Source organism: Lactuca virosa, chromosome 5 (genome assembly GCF_052849685.1).
Source record: "Lactuca virosa cultivar CGN04683 chromosome 5, Lactuca_virosa_CGN04683_v6, whole genome shotgun sequence".
In the NCBI taxonomy this organism is placed as follows: Eukaryota; Viridiplantae; Streptophyta; class Magnoliopsida; order Asterales; family Asteraceae; genus Lactuca; species Lactuca virosa.
Genome location: NC_136430.1, coordinates 223,578,783 through 223,594,770, shown reverse-complemented (window position 1 = coordinate 223,594,770; position 15,988 = coordinate 223,578,783). Strand labels below are relative to the sequence as shown.

The 15,988-nt window shown below is 30.4% G+C and overlaps 2 protein-coding genes across 4 annotated transcripts; both read right to left on the bottom strand.

The window, feature by feature from the left end:
- Positions 1-3,162: 3,162 nt before the first annotated feature.
- Positions 3,163-6,015, bottom strand: LOC145110833 (uncharacterized). 2 transcript variants are annotated; one of them, XM_079047144.1, is made up of 7 exons: positions 5,837-6,015; positions 5,298-5,599; positions 5,093-5,195; positions 4,747-5,000; positions 4,544-4,657; positions 4,186-4,234; positions 3,163-3,645 (listed from the first exon to the last, which is right to left on the bottom strand). In XM_079047144.1, exons 1-7 carry the CDS (start codon positions 5,958-5,960, stop codon positions 3,242-3,244), a joined length of 1,350 nt encoding a protein of 449 aa, XP_078903270.1. In that variant the 5' UTR covers positions 5,961-6,015; the 3' UTR covers positions 3,163-3,241. The 2 variants fall into 2 exon arrangements, with proteins under 2 accessions (XP_078903270.1, XP_078903271.1); XM_079047145.1 differs by having other exon boundaries at positions 5,132-5,195.
- A 3,186-nt stretch (positions 6,016-9,201) lies between these two features.
- Positions 9,202-11,757, bottom strand: LOC145110791 (uncharacterized). Of its 2 annotated transcripts, none has more exons than XM_079047104.1 (7): positions 11,546-11,757; positions 11,158-11,312; positions 11,010-11,073; positions 10,678-10,931; positions 10,469-10,582; positions 10,136-10,184; positions 9,202-9,751 (listed from the first exon to the last, which is right to left on the bottom strand). In XM_079047104.1, exons 2-7 carry the CDS (start codon positions 11,251-11,253, stop codon positions 9,351-9,353), a joined length of 978 nt encoding a protein of 325 aa, XP_078903230.1. In that variant the 5' UTR covers positions 11,254-11,312; positions 11,546-11,757; the 3' UTR covers positions 9,202-9,350. The 2 variants fall into 2 exon arrangements, with proteins under 2 accessions (XP_078903230.1, XP_078903229.1); XM_079047103.1 differs by having other exon boundaries at positions 11,158-11,257.
- Between the last annotated feature and the right edge of the window lie 4,231 nt (positions 11,758-15,988).

Genomic DNA, 15,988 nt, shown 5'->3' with positions numbered 1-15,988 from the left:
TGGATTAGTGTTTAAGCCCGTAACTATATTTAGTATGTATTTGATCCGGTTGTGCATGGTCCTTTTGGGTTGCCTTCACCAAAGCAACTTGATAGGATGATTTATGGAGAAAGAGGATTAATTATGATTTATTAATATATTATATGAATAATATATTAAAGGAGAAATCATATTGTTTAATTGATATTAGTCAAGAATTAATTGATACTTATTTTTGTGACTAAAAGACATTAATTAAACTTAGGGGACTGGAATTGTAATTATAAGATAATTGCAATTGGGCTGTGGATCACCTTGGAACATAGGTTGGACGAATTCTATGGGAAACCCATAAGGAATTCGTCTAAGGGGTGTTCTAAAGGGAGCCCATGGGCTGCTTGGAGCCTAAGCAGTCAAATTAGGGTTTCCTTGTTTGATAACCCTAATTGCCTCACTATATAAAGACCCCTATGGCCCCAAAAACGTGGTGAATTCTTTTGGAAGAACCCTAGGACGGTTTTTGGTGCTCCTCCTCTTTCTCGTAAGTCATTCTCTTGCTCTTGGTGTTTGTGAGTCATTAGAGGTGTGACACTTGTGACACTAAGCTTCTTGAAGATCAAAGAACTCTTGTAACCATTGTAAGGTAAGATCTAAACCCTAATTCATATGTTGAATCGTTTATTGTATGCTAGATCTAGGGTTTATGGCTTTGGATGATTATTGCATGTTCATTAGACAAACTAGATCCAAAGTTATAGGGTTTGCATGTACACCATAGGAATGATGTAGTGCTCAATTCCCATCAATTTGATCACTCATTCAATACTTTTTTTTCAAAATTCTTGTTCATCTTTTTTATGTTTTGGAAATGTTAGGATCAACCTGCGACCAAGGTTTATGCAACTCCAGGTGCTAGATCTAAATCCCAAACTTTTTCTTCTTCAAAAAAAGAGAATATTTTAATACCCTTTTGTATTTACCAAGTGGGTTTTACATGTTCTAGCTAAATCTCCCACACGTCGTTGTCAAAATATGGATATGGTGATTTCCTGTCTAGCTTCATCAAATGACTTTTTGAAGGTTTAGAAAGAGAGAGAAAAAGAGAGAGAGGGGAGAGAGAGAGAGAGAGAGAAGGCGAACCCCTTCTTATTTTATTAATTATTAACATAAATAAATTAATATTAGATTTAAAAAGAAATGAAAGAAAAATGTAAAATAAATACCCCAAGGGTATTACAGTCATTTCACTATTCATAGGGGCCAAAAACGCAACAAAACTAGCTCAAAAGGACCACGAAACCAAAAAAGTCGGATTTTGGACTAAAACCTCAAAAAAATGCATACCATAGGAACCATTTTTGCAATTTTGTTAATTAAATATAATATGTTAAAAGTTAAAAAACATAACTTTCTAAGTAGAAGTAAAGATATTATTTTAATATTGAAATTTAGTTTATATATGATTACACATTAGGTTTGATATTTATTTAACCTTATTAACCAACTTATAATTATTATTAGAAAGAAATTGAAAAGTCATGGGAGTTTCAAATGAATGTGGTGAAAGGAAAAATGTATTGGAGTTTCAAATGAATGTGGTAAAAGGAAAAATGTTTCCTTTATAATATAGTATGATTAAATGACATTAAAATTTCTATAACAATTTTTTTACAACAGATATAATTGCTTGTTATAACATTATAATAATGGGATTAACATATAAATGATTACTTAATTTATTATTTTTGGTGCAAACTTAATCTCAACAAGAAAAAATAAAAATATAAAAGAATTTAAAACATTTCCCAAAAAATTATAAAAATAAAATAAAATAAAATTTAGTTTAGTTTTGACTAAAGAAATAAAAAAATTAAAAAAAACATATAAAAACTTAAAACCGAATTTAGTTTTATTAAAAAAAATAAATAAATAAATAAATAAATTCAAAATTCAAGGTCTAATTTAGTGTGATCATAAGTTTATTGGCTAAATCAAGTCGTTTTACGCCTTTTTACGTCAAGTAGGATGTCACGCAAGCCAGCTAACAGGTTGTAGGAGATCAGAATAGGCAAAACAATCAAAAGTTGAAACTTCATGGTCTAATTTAACATGATCAAATGTTTAATGGTTTAATCGAGTTAAAATCAAGAGTCTGATGGTCATTTGAGTCAAAAACTCATTTATAAACTACAACCATGTTTTCGTTTTTTCAGTTTAGTTTATTTAGTTTTTTAATTATACATATCAAAGAACATTTTTGAGTGGTTTATTCTATTCATTCAAGTAAGCAAATATGAGGAAGGATCGTTCCATTATTTTGCCATCACATTACATTATTTATTTCATTCATTTATGATTTCATTTCATCATACCAAACACTCTAAACACAATATTCTCTGCGATAATTGACTTTTACAAGTTTTCACATGTTGCATCCACTTCCATATTTATGTTTAATTTTCCAAAATTTTAAATTAAAATTTATATCTAAACCATTTTGATCGAATATTGTTATCGACTCGATTGTACGGTCTTAAGACCCCAAAATTATGACTCGATTGTACGGTCTTAAGACCCCAAAATTATGTTTTAATCATGGTCTTATTGAGATCTAATTTGAAGTAAGATCTACGGCATGAACCTCGATCCTACACTTTCACTTTAAGTCTGCGGTTTGCCACTCTACGCCTTAGAAAATAGAAATCAGATTCAAAAATTCAAGACAAAGCATCGCATGAAGCCAGAATCGCTTCCAACTTCGTCCCTTCAACTCAAAATGTGCACATCATTGCAACAAGTCTCACAATCTGATCCATTCAAATCAAAATCAGCATATTCATCCCTTTGTGATACGATTGGGTTCTTTACTTTCTATGTTCTTGTGTCTCGACTTCACAATAACAATATGATCTTTGTGATAAGATGCGACTCTTCGGTTTGTGTTTCAGTTAGTTGCAAATGTTTGCTGGTTGAAACTTCTAAGTTTTATGGACTTAGAGTGAGATCTCCTTTTCTAAAGTAAGATCCATAATCTTTGTAAAAGTGAAATAAGGAACCATTTTTTTTTTAACCATGCTTCTTATTACAAATGTTTTCAAAGTAAAGTTTGTCCCTTTAACTATTTCACTTTGATAAAAATCCTCTAAATCCCAATCCAATCTTGTAAAATGAAAAATATCATAATTTGATCAACGCATCTAATTTACTAATCATATAAGCATTTCCATCAAAAACAATTCCACAAAAACAAAAAGTAAAACTACTATTTACAGTCAACTATTGTATCAAGTTGTCCCGCAAACATCCAAGATCCTGACCCTGATTGATTGTTCTCCAAAATGGCCTTAAGCCATTTTATTCTATTAGCAAGTTCTTCAAGGTCAAGAATCGATGCTTCTAATGTCTTTTCATGCATGATATTTAAATCTATCATGTCGTGATCAACATCATCCCAAACATCATCATCATCATCATCTGTTTTATTTTCTTCCACACGCATAGTTGAAATACTATCTGAAGAACTCACCTTTTCCACATCATCACCATCTATTTTCACTTCTTGACTATTCGGTAATTCCTCCATCGGATCCTCTAATGAAATTACTGACGTACGGGATGTTGAAGATGCATTTAGAGGTGTAGCAACTTCCTCCTCAATATCCATGCCTAAAAGATGTTACATTTTACCATAAAAATATAAAATCCATCAAAATTATAATGTTTAATTTGTATTTCGAGACATATGGCATTAATTATTAGAACAAAAGATGTGGTTTTATTTAAAAACCATTACAAGACATGACATGGCACGTTGTACTGCTAATGTCAATATGACAAAAAAGTACAACTTTTGTATTACCCAAAAAGCTTAAATTTTGTCCCACTCAAAAAAGTGGGACAGAGGCCAAAATTTACAACTTTTTGTCTGACTATTAAAAGTGGGACAACGATTGATGTCAGTGAAACAAAAATTATAAGTTTTGAATGGTACAAAAATTATAGTTTCTTGTTCCACGTAAAAAGGTGGGACAAGGACTCAACTCACTCTCGACCTCTTGTCTGTCTTTTAAAAAAGACGTAAATGCCCTCATCATCGGTAAAAACACTACAAGTTCTCGATTTAAAGTTGTAGGATGAAACTAATATATGAAGTAAAGATGTGTAAATAATTGCAAGTGTTATTTGCATGCAATTTACTTTTTTTACCTTTTGGTGATGGGAAAATAAGTTGTGCATTACATGAAGTCCGACCTCTCTGCATGTGAAATTTATCAACAATAAAAATATGTTTAGCATAATGAGGAAATTCAAATTCCATCAACTTTCCTCTATATTATCAAAAAATGTAAACATTATAGGCATATATAATTTACATATAACATTGTATTACTTTGGCATATGGAATTTATTTTCTTTTATTGTAACCTCTATCAGTAGTATTCTTGGGGGCTTGAAATGATTAGGTGCTTATTATTCCTTTAAACATAAACCCTAATCTCTCAAATTTTATAAAATGAATCAAAATATATTGCTATAATACCATAATAAGAAAAAGGAAAAGTACCATGGTAGGCACTATCCAGCCTTTACTTGGAGACCAATCTAAGGAAGGGCGTAGATCCTTACAAAATGCTACATAAACCTTCCCTTGTCCAGCTGGAGGCTTTGGCAACTCTAACTACACAAGATATAAAATTATAAACAAGAAAAACATATAATAATAATAATAATTAAAAAAAAGTTGTAACTTTTTTTTATAACAATTACCTTAACCCTCTCATCACTCAATATTTTGATAATACTTGCAGACCAATAACAATCATCTTCAAACCAATCTACCAAATCCCCACTCTTCCATACACCATCAATGATAACACATACTTCTGAAATTGAATTGACAGGTGGCATTTCATTTTTATGATATATTTGAGGATATTGAGGTCGAACCATCAGTTGTTTTTTAATATTCTTTGACTTTCTGCCATAAGGAAGAATTTCGTATATATTTGCCCATTTAATCTCTGCAAATGAAATTAAAGTATAACTAGAAGTAGAATCCATGCTTCGATGATAAATTAATAGAAAAGATTGGATGATAGAAATAGGAACATACTTCCATTCATAACATAAGTCATAAGGTTAGTCAACTCACTTTCATCTGGAAAATCATAGTACTCAGGTAAAATCTTGTTCTTCTTCAAGCTTATATCCTTAATCTGATGAAGGGAAAAATAATATATCATAAATCATAATTTAATCTAGATTATTTACACTAAAATGACAACAGTATTAAGTAACTGAATGAAGAGAAGAGATACCTTGCATTTGAACCAAGCAGAACGATACCCTTTCTCAAATGTTTTGGTTTCAGCCAGTTGACCAACTTCAAACTTAAGAACACCAAGCTTCTCCACTGTCTGGTTCATGTCTTTACATTGAAGACGAGCTGAGAATGAACCATGGTGACTCCTCCCACCTCCACCATGTCCAGCCCTTTTTGCAGTACGTCGTTTATTATCTCTAAGCCGGCGGTTGTGAAACCACCTTTGCACCTGGCGATCGGTTAACCCTAAAGTTCCCGACAGTTTCTTTGTTGTGTCCTTCAATGGATACATCTCCACTGCAGAGAATATATGTAATCAAAAACTAAAAATCGAAACAACAAGCGAATCAACATAATGCTTCAAATTTGAAGTTATAACAAAATATATGTGATTCGATTGAATCTATTACAGAACCCCAACAAATTAACGAGGAATCTATCAAATCTAGAAGAGAAATACGCACAGAAATCACGAAACATGGAATCCGAAACCAAAATATCAATAGAATTATGAAGAGATGATTTAGTACATACCGGCGTAGGTTTTTTCAAGCATATCCCGTTGGAAGCGCGTCTTCATCTGGCGTTCACGTTTCTTAGATCCATCGGATTCACCATTGATGTTCTGATCGCTTTCTCCTTCCGAACCAGTCTCCATCTCGAGAATTAGAACTTCGAACAAAACCCTCGATTTTATGTTACAAGCAAAATAACTGCAAAATCTCCTATTTTATCTAGAGTCATTTTTGACACGTGTCTCCTCCTAAAATCTATTTTTCACACGTGTCTCCTCCTACATCTATTTTTCCGTCAAAATAAAATTACTCTTTTCACCAACAATATTATCTTCAATAAATTATTCAACCTAATTTTTATAATTATATTATCAATATTATTTTTCTTTGTTACCCGTGATTTCCACGGGTTGTAACCTAGTGATAATAAAATAATAAAATAAAAATTTAGCCAAATTCCCAACTATTTTATTAAACCAGCAGCCGTGAGACCCATGTATTAAATGGGTAAAAAAAAGTTCAAAATATTTGAAAATTTTGAATTTATAAGAAAATAAGAAAAATAATGAATTATTATAATGAAAATGTTTTTTATCTTTTAAATTTAAATAAATAAACAAAAGAAACTAATGAGCTTTAATTTTGAGAATTTTAAAATTAAAATGTAATTTGATTAATGAAATTAATATCCATTTATTACTACATTTATTGCAATTATTATATTAAAATATTATGTGAAATTTAATAAAATAGAAAAACTCATAAAATGACATGGAAAAAAAATTAATTCAAAATAACCACATAATGACATTTGACAAATTGAATGAGAGTGTGACAAGTGGCAAAAAACTCTTCATTTATTAGAGTAGATAACCAAATTAGAACATTTTAGGTTTAGATTGGAAACGCGTCAAATACTACCCGACTAACCAAAATAACCTAACACCCAATTCTAATTCTATGCATCGAAAATAATATTTATTTATAAACATTTAAATTTACCACAACGAAGCCGTTTTGGCACCATAATTATCAAATAGTCAAATAGCTTTATATAAAAAATTAAAAAACAAGAGAGAGAGAGAGAGAGAGAGAGGGAGAGAGAGGTAGAGAGAGAAAATTGATATACACATCATCCAATTTCATTTCTTTTTGTGTTTGGTCGAATCAGGGCCGGTCCAAAGATTTTATATGCCTAGGGCGAAAAAGATTAATAATGTCTCTGTATTTGTATCATACAGAGAAAAAAGGAACATATAGTTTCCAAAATGAAATGAATAACCTCAATTTTGGAATGGATTTAAAATTTTTATAAAGACATACTGGGTAAACGAGCAACATGCTGTGGTGCAACCCCATTTTACGCCACAACCCCTTTTGAGATGAATAAAGAATGAAACTATATATATTAAGGAAAATAAATATTAGACCCTTACCTTGGTTTGCTCTAGCAAAAATACCCAACACTTAAAGAGTAGCTTTTTATACATTTGGTAAGAAAAAATACTAACATAGAGAGTAGCTCTGTGTACATTTGGTAACTCGCTACCACCCATCTCTAATGATAACTTATTGTAGAAAAGAAACATATACAAGTACAATTCAATAAATAATCATCACTTATTGTAGAAAAGAAACATATACAAGAACAATTCAATAATTAATCAAACTATAAAGGTTATAATACATTCATAATAGCAACTAACAATTCCTACAATTAGTTATCCATGTTTTTATTGGAATAAAAAATCTCTCTTTGTAAAGAAAATTAAACCCAATGTTGTTCATATCGGTCAAGATTTGAGGGAGAGTACAACGATTTGTGTACATAGAAAAATAAAAGATCAATATAAAAGTTCCTATTGAACTCTACTAGTATTATTTTCCAAATTTAACATAACTTTAGCAAAAGATATTATTATATAACATAACTAGTAATATTTTCATTTAGATACATACAAAAGAACAAAACCTTCTTTTAGGCAAAAAAAATCAAAAACTAACTTCCATGACCATTCTTTGGCAGAAGTAACACAAAGCAATCAGCCCTTGATATTTCCTGAACCATAAAAAACGATACAAAATTGCTGAAAATTGATAATATATAGTTAATTTGTTTTGAGGCAGACGTGATATAACACCAGCAAAGTAATCGAAACCAAATATAGCAATGAGGAGTAGGGATGAAAGTGGGTCCAAACCCAGACCGGATGGACCCGGACCCGGAAAACCCGGAACCGATTAACGGGATTTTGTAGAACCGGAAACTGGACCGGTATATAGGAACCGGTTCCGTTCGGTTCTGGGTACGGTACCGGGTAAAGTGGGTCTAAAACCGGAAAAACCCGGAAACATCAAAATGGGTAGGTTGGAACCGGATAAAGTGAGTTTAGAACCGGAAAACCCGGAAAAACCGGAATTTTTTGGTAATTATTTACTACTTAGTGGGTTGAAATTTTAAAATTTTCATATTGATATCCCGACTTTGGGGGACTGTAACTCATTGAATACGAAACCAAATTTGACAAAATTATAGTCTAAAATCATTTATAAACTCTAAACTACACTCTGGAAAAAAAAACCGCATGTCAATCCGACTTTAAATGAATGAGATATGCATGTGTTAATATTTTCGCAGAATACAAAGTACAAAAACAAATAGCTGAAAAGTTGAAAATTTTCAGTTTTGATATCCCGACTTCGGGGGACTGTAAATCATTGAATATTAAACCAAAAATGACAAAATTGTAGTCTAAACTCATGTACAAACTCTAAACTACAAGTTGGAAAAAACCACATGTCAATCCGACTTCAAACGAATTAGATATGTGTGTTTTAAAACTTTCACAGAATACAAAAAAACTGAAAAACTAAAAACTTTCAGCTTTGATATCTCGACTTTGGAGGACTGTAAGTCAATGAATATAAAACTAAAAATGGAAAATTTATAGTCTAATATCATGTACAAACTCTAAACTACATGTTGGAAAAAACCACATGTCAATCGGAGTTGAAACGAATGAGATATGCATCTTTTAAATGTTTCACAAAAAACCGGTTCCGGCCCTAAAAGTGGTTCCGGTTCCTAACAACGGTTCGGGTTTTTAGACCCGGTTTACCCAGACCCGATGGACCCAAAACCGGATTACCCGGAACCCGGATAAATCCAATTTTTAAACCCGGAACCGGAACCGGTTCTATATATTCCGGTTCTAACGGTTCCGGTTCCGGTCCGGTTTTAAATCTCATCCCTAACGAGGAGATAGCAACACCATAATATAAAAATGAATACTCCCTTTGTTATTAGGAATTAAGACGAGGCACAACAGCCAATCTTGAGGTAGGCAAAGATATGGCAAAATAGAAATAGCAGTGTTAATCCGGTTAACTAAAAAGAAATTTCATTCACTAATTACCAAAAGACCTCAATTAACAAGTTTTTAATCCATAAACACACTAATAGTAGTCACAACACCCAACTTGCTTCACCTTTGTACTTTAGCAACAAACAAACAACAAAAGTTTAAAAACAATCAACTTTCTCCTTCAAACTTCCATGATCCTGAATTTGATCGACTGTTATCAAGAATACTCTTAAGCCATTTTATTCTATTTGCAAGTTCTTCAAGGTCAAGAATGGACGCCTCTAATGTCTCCTCATGCATTATATTTAAATCTATCATGTTGTGATCAACATCATCCCAAGCATCACCATCATCTGTTTTATTTTCTTCCATACGCATCGTTGAAATACTGTCTGAAGAACTCACTTTGTCCACGTCATCACCATTCATTTTCACTTCTTGACTCTGCAATGCTTCTTCTTCTTCTTCTTCTTCGATTGGAGCTGCTAATGAAATTACTGATATACGAGAAGTGGAAGATGCATTTTGAGGTGAAGCAACTTCTTCCTCCCTACTCTCAATATCCATGCCTAAAAGATTTATGATTGTAATAAAATCCGTCAAAATTATAATTCGAACAAAAAAAATTAGTTTTTGAACAGACTGGAACTGATGTTAATGAGACAGCGAATACAGTTCTTTTGTCCCACCCAAATAGGTGGGACAAGAACTAACATCAGTAGGACAAAAAGTACAACTTTTTGTCCAATTACAGACGATGTCTATTCTGTCTTTTCAAAAGACATAAATGTCCTTATCATCCTAATCGTCAAAAATAACCCAAAAAAAGTTATGTAAAAAAGATTCCTTCTTTGAAAGGCATACAAAATATATTTTATGTTAGAACTGATATTTTGAAGAAAAAATCGATAAAATTAATGTAAATAGTAATACTAGATTAAAATTTACTTTACCTTGCTGTGATGGGAAAATAAGTTGTGCCCTGCATGAATCCTGACCTCTCTGCATGTGAAATTTCATAGTTTAAACTAATTTTAGACAACACAGAATAAAAGATAAATTTATATGGGAATGAGGGTTTAGATTTTAAATTAGTTTAAGAACCAATTAATAAGAAAAAGCATAAACTTTTTAGAGCATCTTACTTCCATTTCTTTCTAGTCTCTATAACAGCATTTTACTTTCTATTTTTTTCTTATTAGGATTCGACTTAGAAAAAACCTAATTTCTCAAAATTTATAAAATGAATCAAAGTAGAATGTTGTAATAAGAAAGAAGAAAACCACCATGGTAGGAAATGTCCAGCCTTCTAATGGAGACCAGTTTAATGATGGGCGTAAATCCTTACAAAATGCATTATAAATCCCCCCTTGTCCAGCTGGAGGCATTGGCAACTCAATCTACACACATAATAATTTACAAATTTATAACAATAAATAATAATTTATAAGATGAAAGTACTAAACTAATAATAAAAATGATAAAATTTCATTACCTGAACCTCATCATCACTCAATATTTTGATGATCCTTGCTGACCAATAACAATCATCTTTACACCAATCTATCAAATCCCCAACTTTCCATTCACCATCAATCACAACACATACTTCTGTAATGGAATTGACAGGTGGCATTTCATTTTTGAGATACATTTTAGGATATGGAGGTCGCACCATTAATTGTTTCTTTATCTGCTTTGACTTCCCACCATAATGAGGCAATTCGTATATCTTTGTCCATTTAATAGCTGCCAATTGATTGAAAGTGATGATTTTAGAACAGATGAAAAGATTGTGATTCATATATAGCAGGTTAGTCAACTCACCTTCCTCTGGAAAGTCAAAGTACTCAGGCAAAATCTGGTTCTTTTTCATGTTTATATCCTTGATCTGATGGGAATTTTAGAGTTTAGATTTAGAAATCTACATTATTACCATATTTACTGGAAAATGGATATTATGACATTCACATACCTTGCATCTAAACCAAGCGCCACGGAATCCTTCATCAAATGTTTTGGATTCAGCAAGTTGGCCAGCTTCAAACTTCAGATCATCAGGCTTCTCCATTGTGCTGTAGAATTTTTAGTCAAAATTGGAAGAATGCAGAAATGTACACAAATTATCTCCTGTTCATGTATTTACAAGAAAGATAGAGTTTTACTACATCATAAAACCCTAAAACGGAACACAAACAAGTGTCGATCTACTACAAACCCCTACTGATGGTTACTTGGAATACCTAATCTTCAAAATAAAATGTTGGCTTGTTTCTTTTCGTGGAGCTGTGTGTTTTCCAAGCCAAAGGAGATCACGATAACAAGCAAATGATTAAAAACAAGTTAAAGGTGATTTTACTCACCTTCGTGATTAATATGAGATAAATCTAACTGGTTAGAGATATCGCCCGGACTAACAGCGAAAGCAGGGACGACCACGAACACTATGAACAGAAGCAACCACAAACAGTAGCGCCGACGAATATGGCGAGAACCTTGTCGTCTGACTTCAATTGACTGAGAGAATTTAGGGATAGGCGTGGGGAGTTCATAAATTGGATATTTACAAAAAGGGATTTTGTTGGCATACACAAATGGCTTGGTTTACTATTGCATTTTTTTTTAATATTTTTAATAATAGTCATAATATATATATATATATATATATATATATATATATATATATATATATATATATATATATATATATATATATATATAGAGGAGGGTTCAATTGAGAAAAAAAAAGGTTGAGAATTGGAGAATCATTCTCAGCCACTCATTTATTTTTGCCGCAAAAGCCTCCGTCGTACCAGCGGAAATGGGAAAGGAATAGACATGTGTTTTCCAACAAAACATGTTTCCTTAAACTATGCTAAGCATTACCTTAATATATACAAAAACATAGTATTTTCGTTTTTTTTAATTTTTAAGAAGCTATTTTTATCGAAAAATGATTTTAAATATACCAAAATTCATGATTTTTTATTCTCTACAAATAGACATCCATATTGATATAGTTTTAAGATAAAATAAAAAATTTATTTTTTTTATATTTTCAGCTATCGTTATTCATAAGTAAATAAAAATGAATCAGGTTTTTTACTACAGTACATTCGTTATTCACTTATGAATAAAAACTATGATTAATTTTTTTTACAATTTAAGTATCATTCATATATGAATATAGCATATAATAAACATAGTATATTCATATTTAAATATTAGACGATGCATTCACTTGTGAATATTACATAGTTTATTCACTTGTGAATATTAGATAGTATATTCACTTATGAATATTAGATAATATTTTCATATCTGAATATTACGTAGTATTACATGGTATATCACATGTGAATATTACATAGTATATTCACTTGTGAATATTAGATGATATATTCACTTATGAATATTACACAGTATATTCACATATGAATATTACAAGGTATTTTCACAAATATATATAATTTTTATATGTTATTCACATATGAATAACATACAGACTTGCATATTTGTTTTTTTGTTTTAATAATCATATACTGATTCAGATGAGAAAACATATTCATATATGAATATAACGTGGTAATTTAGTTTATGCATTTCATCAAACAGTTGGAGTGCATACAATTTGACTTTTTTAAAAATGTTAAAAACATGATACTTTGACTATTTAAATCTTACAAAATAGTAGATTGATAGAGAATTATATGAAATTTTTCAAAACAAAAAACGATTTGATCTTTTTCTAACCTCAATTTTGAAGTTTTATTTGATAATCGATGTTGAATGAATGATATGAAGTGAATTTTTTGTTGATTATCGATGATGTTGATCTAATGACGCTGGGAGTATAATTAATCGTAGATGTTGAAGATCTGATCGTATTCAAGCAGAATTGAAGGTTGGATTAAAAGAACCAAAAAATGAATTTTTGTTGTTAACTGTTGAATCGTGTTGATAAACATGTTATTGACGAATATCGATGATTGATTAGCACTGGATGTTGTTGATGATGGTTTAATTGAAGAAATCTGGATGATTGTTGAAGGTTGGAGGAGAAATTTGGATGATGAACGATCGATTACAGTTGCGTATTTGAGATTGAAGGTTATTATCATATTTACAAGTTTGCCACCGTGTCTTTTTATGCTTAGATTAAATGAGTGGCTGAGAATGATTCCCCCATTCTCAACCTTTTTTATTTTCTCAATTGAACCCACCTCTATATATATATATATATATATATATATATATATATATATATATATATATATATATATATATATATATATATATATATATATATATATATATATATATATAGGAAAAGTGAATATACCTTTAAGGGTATATAAACATAGTTACCTAATAAACAAAATTATGTAGTTTTGATTAGTGATTTGATTTTCTAAAAACAAAAACAATTTCCTAAAAAAACATTACTACATTTTCCTTATTCACTTATAACATTGAATTAGATTTCTCCTTGAATCTTGATTTTCGAATGGTTCAACAATCATCGTTGTGAAAAACATCGACTACACCAAAAAACAGCAGACATTGATATTCCAATCCACAGGAAAAAAAACAGCAAGAAAAAACGACTTCACGGATATATTTATGATACTACTTTTTTTTCATGAATATAATATATGTTTTGTGTGATTAAATCAGGTCTCCGGATAGTCCAATTACAGACACACAGATATGGGGACAAACTGTTCAGAAAGTAATTTGGACAAGGAAATTGAAAAAAATAAAGAAGAAATAGTGGTGGATACAAAACCTATTGTACTCATCACATGCGTATTAGCTACACTATCAATAAAAGCAAAACAAAATGGAAATGAGAAGCATTAATCAATAGAAACTTTTTTTTCTATGAAATCGTAATTACTTCAGTTGCACTTTCTTTTCTTTTCTTTTTTTTCCTGTGAATTCGAAAATCAAGGATATATCTAATTCAATGTTATAAGTGAATAAGGAAAACGTAGTAATGTTTTTTTTAGGAAATTGTTTTAGTTTTTAGAAAATCAAACCACTAATCAAAACTACATAGTTTTGTTGATTAGGTACCTATTCTAATATACCCTTAAGGGTATATTCACTTTTCCATATATAGGAAAAAGTGAATATACCCTTAAGGGTATATAAGCATAGGTACCTAATGAACAAAATTATGTAGTTTTGATTAGTGATTTGATTTTCTAAAAACAAAAACAATTTTCTAAAAAAACATTACTACATTTTCCTTATTCACTTATAACATTGAATTAGATTTCTCCTTGAATCTTGATTTTCGAATGGTTCAATAATCATCGTTGTGAAAAACATCGACTACACCAAAAAACAACAGACATTGATATTGCAATCCACAAGAAAAAAAACAGCAAGATAAAACGACTTCACGGATATATTTATGATACTACTTTTTTTTCATGAATATAATATATGTTTTATGTGATTAAATCACGTCTCCGGATAGTCCAATTACAGATACAGATGTGGGGACAAACTGTTCAGAAAGTAATTTGGACAAGGAAATTGAAAAAAATAAAGAAGAAATAGTGGTGGATACAAAACCTATTGTACTCATCACATGCGTATTAGCTACACTATCAATAAAAGCAAAACAAAATGGAAATGAGAAGCATTAATCAATAGAAACTTTTTTTTTCTATGAAATCGTAATTACTTCAGTTGCACTTTCTTTTCTTTTCTTTTTTTTTCCTGTGAATTCGAAAATCAAGGATATATTTAATTCAATGTTATAAGTGAATAAGGAAAACGTAGTAATGTTTTTTTAGGAAATTGTTTTAGTTTTTAGAAAATCAAACCACTAATCAAAACTACATAGTTTTGTTGATTAGGTACCTATTCTAATATACCCTTAAGGGTATATAAGCATAGGTACACCTAATGAACAAAATTATGTAGTTTTGATTAGTGATTTGATTTTCTAAAAACAAAAACAATTTCCTAAAAAAACATTACTACATTTTCCTTATTCACTTATAACATTGAATTAGATTTCTCCTTGAATCTTGATTTTCGAATGGTTCAATAATCATCGTTGTGAAAAACATCGACTACACCAAAAAAACAACAGACATTGATATTGCAATCCACAGGAAAAAAAACAGCAAGAAAAAACGACTTCACGAATATATTTATGATACTACTTTTTTTTCATGAATATAATATATGTTTTGTGTGATTAAATCAGGTCTCCGGATAGTCCAATTACAGACACAGATATGGGGACAAACTGTTCAGAAAGTAATTTGGACAAAGAAATTGAAAAAAATAAAGAAGAAATAGTGGTGGATACAAAACCTATTGTACTCATCACATGCGTATTAGCTACACTATCAATAAAAGCAAAACAAAATGGAAATGAGAAGCATTAATCAATAGAAACTTTTTTTTCTATGAAATCGTAACTACTTCAGTTGCACTTTCTTTTTTTTTTCTTTTTTTTTTCCTGTGAATTCGAAAATCAAGGATATATCTAATTCAATGTTATAAGTGAATAAGGAAAACGTAGTAATGTTTTTTTAGGAAATTGTTTTAGTTTTTAGAAAATCAAACCACTAATCAAAACTACATAGTTTTGTTGATTAGGTACCTATTCTAATATACCCTTAAGGGTATATTCACTTTTCCATATATAGGGAAAAGTGAATATACCCTTAAGGGTATATAAGCATAGGTACCTAATGAACAAAATTATGTAGTTTTGATTAGTGATTTGATTTTCTAAAAACAAAAACAATTTCCTAAAAAACCATTACTACATTTTC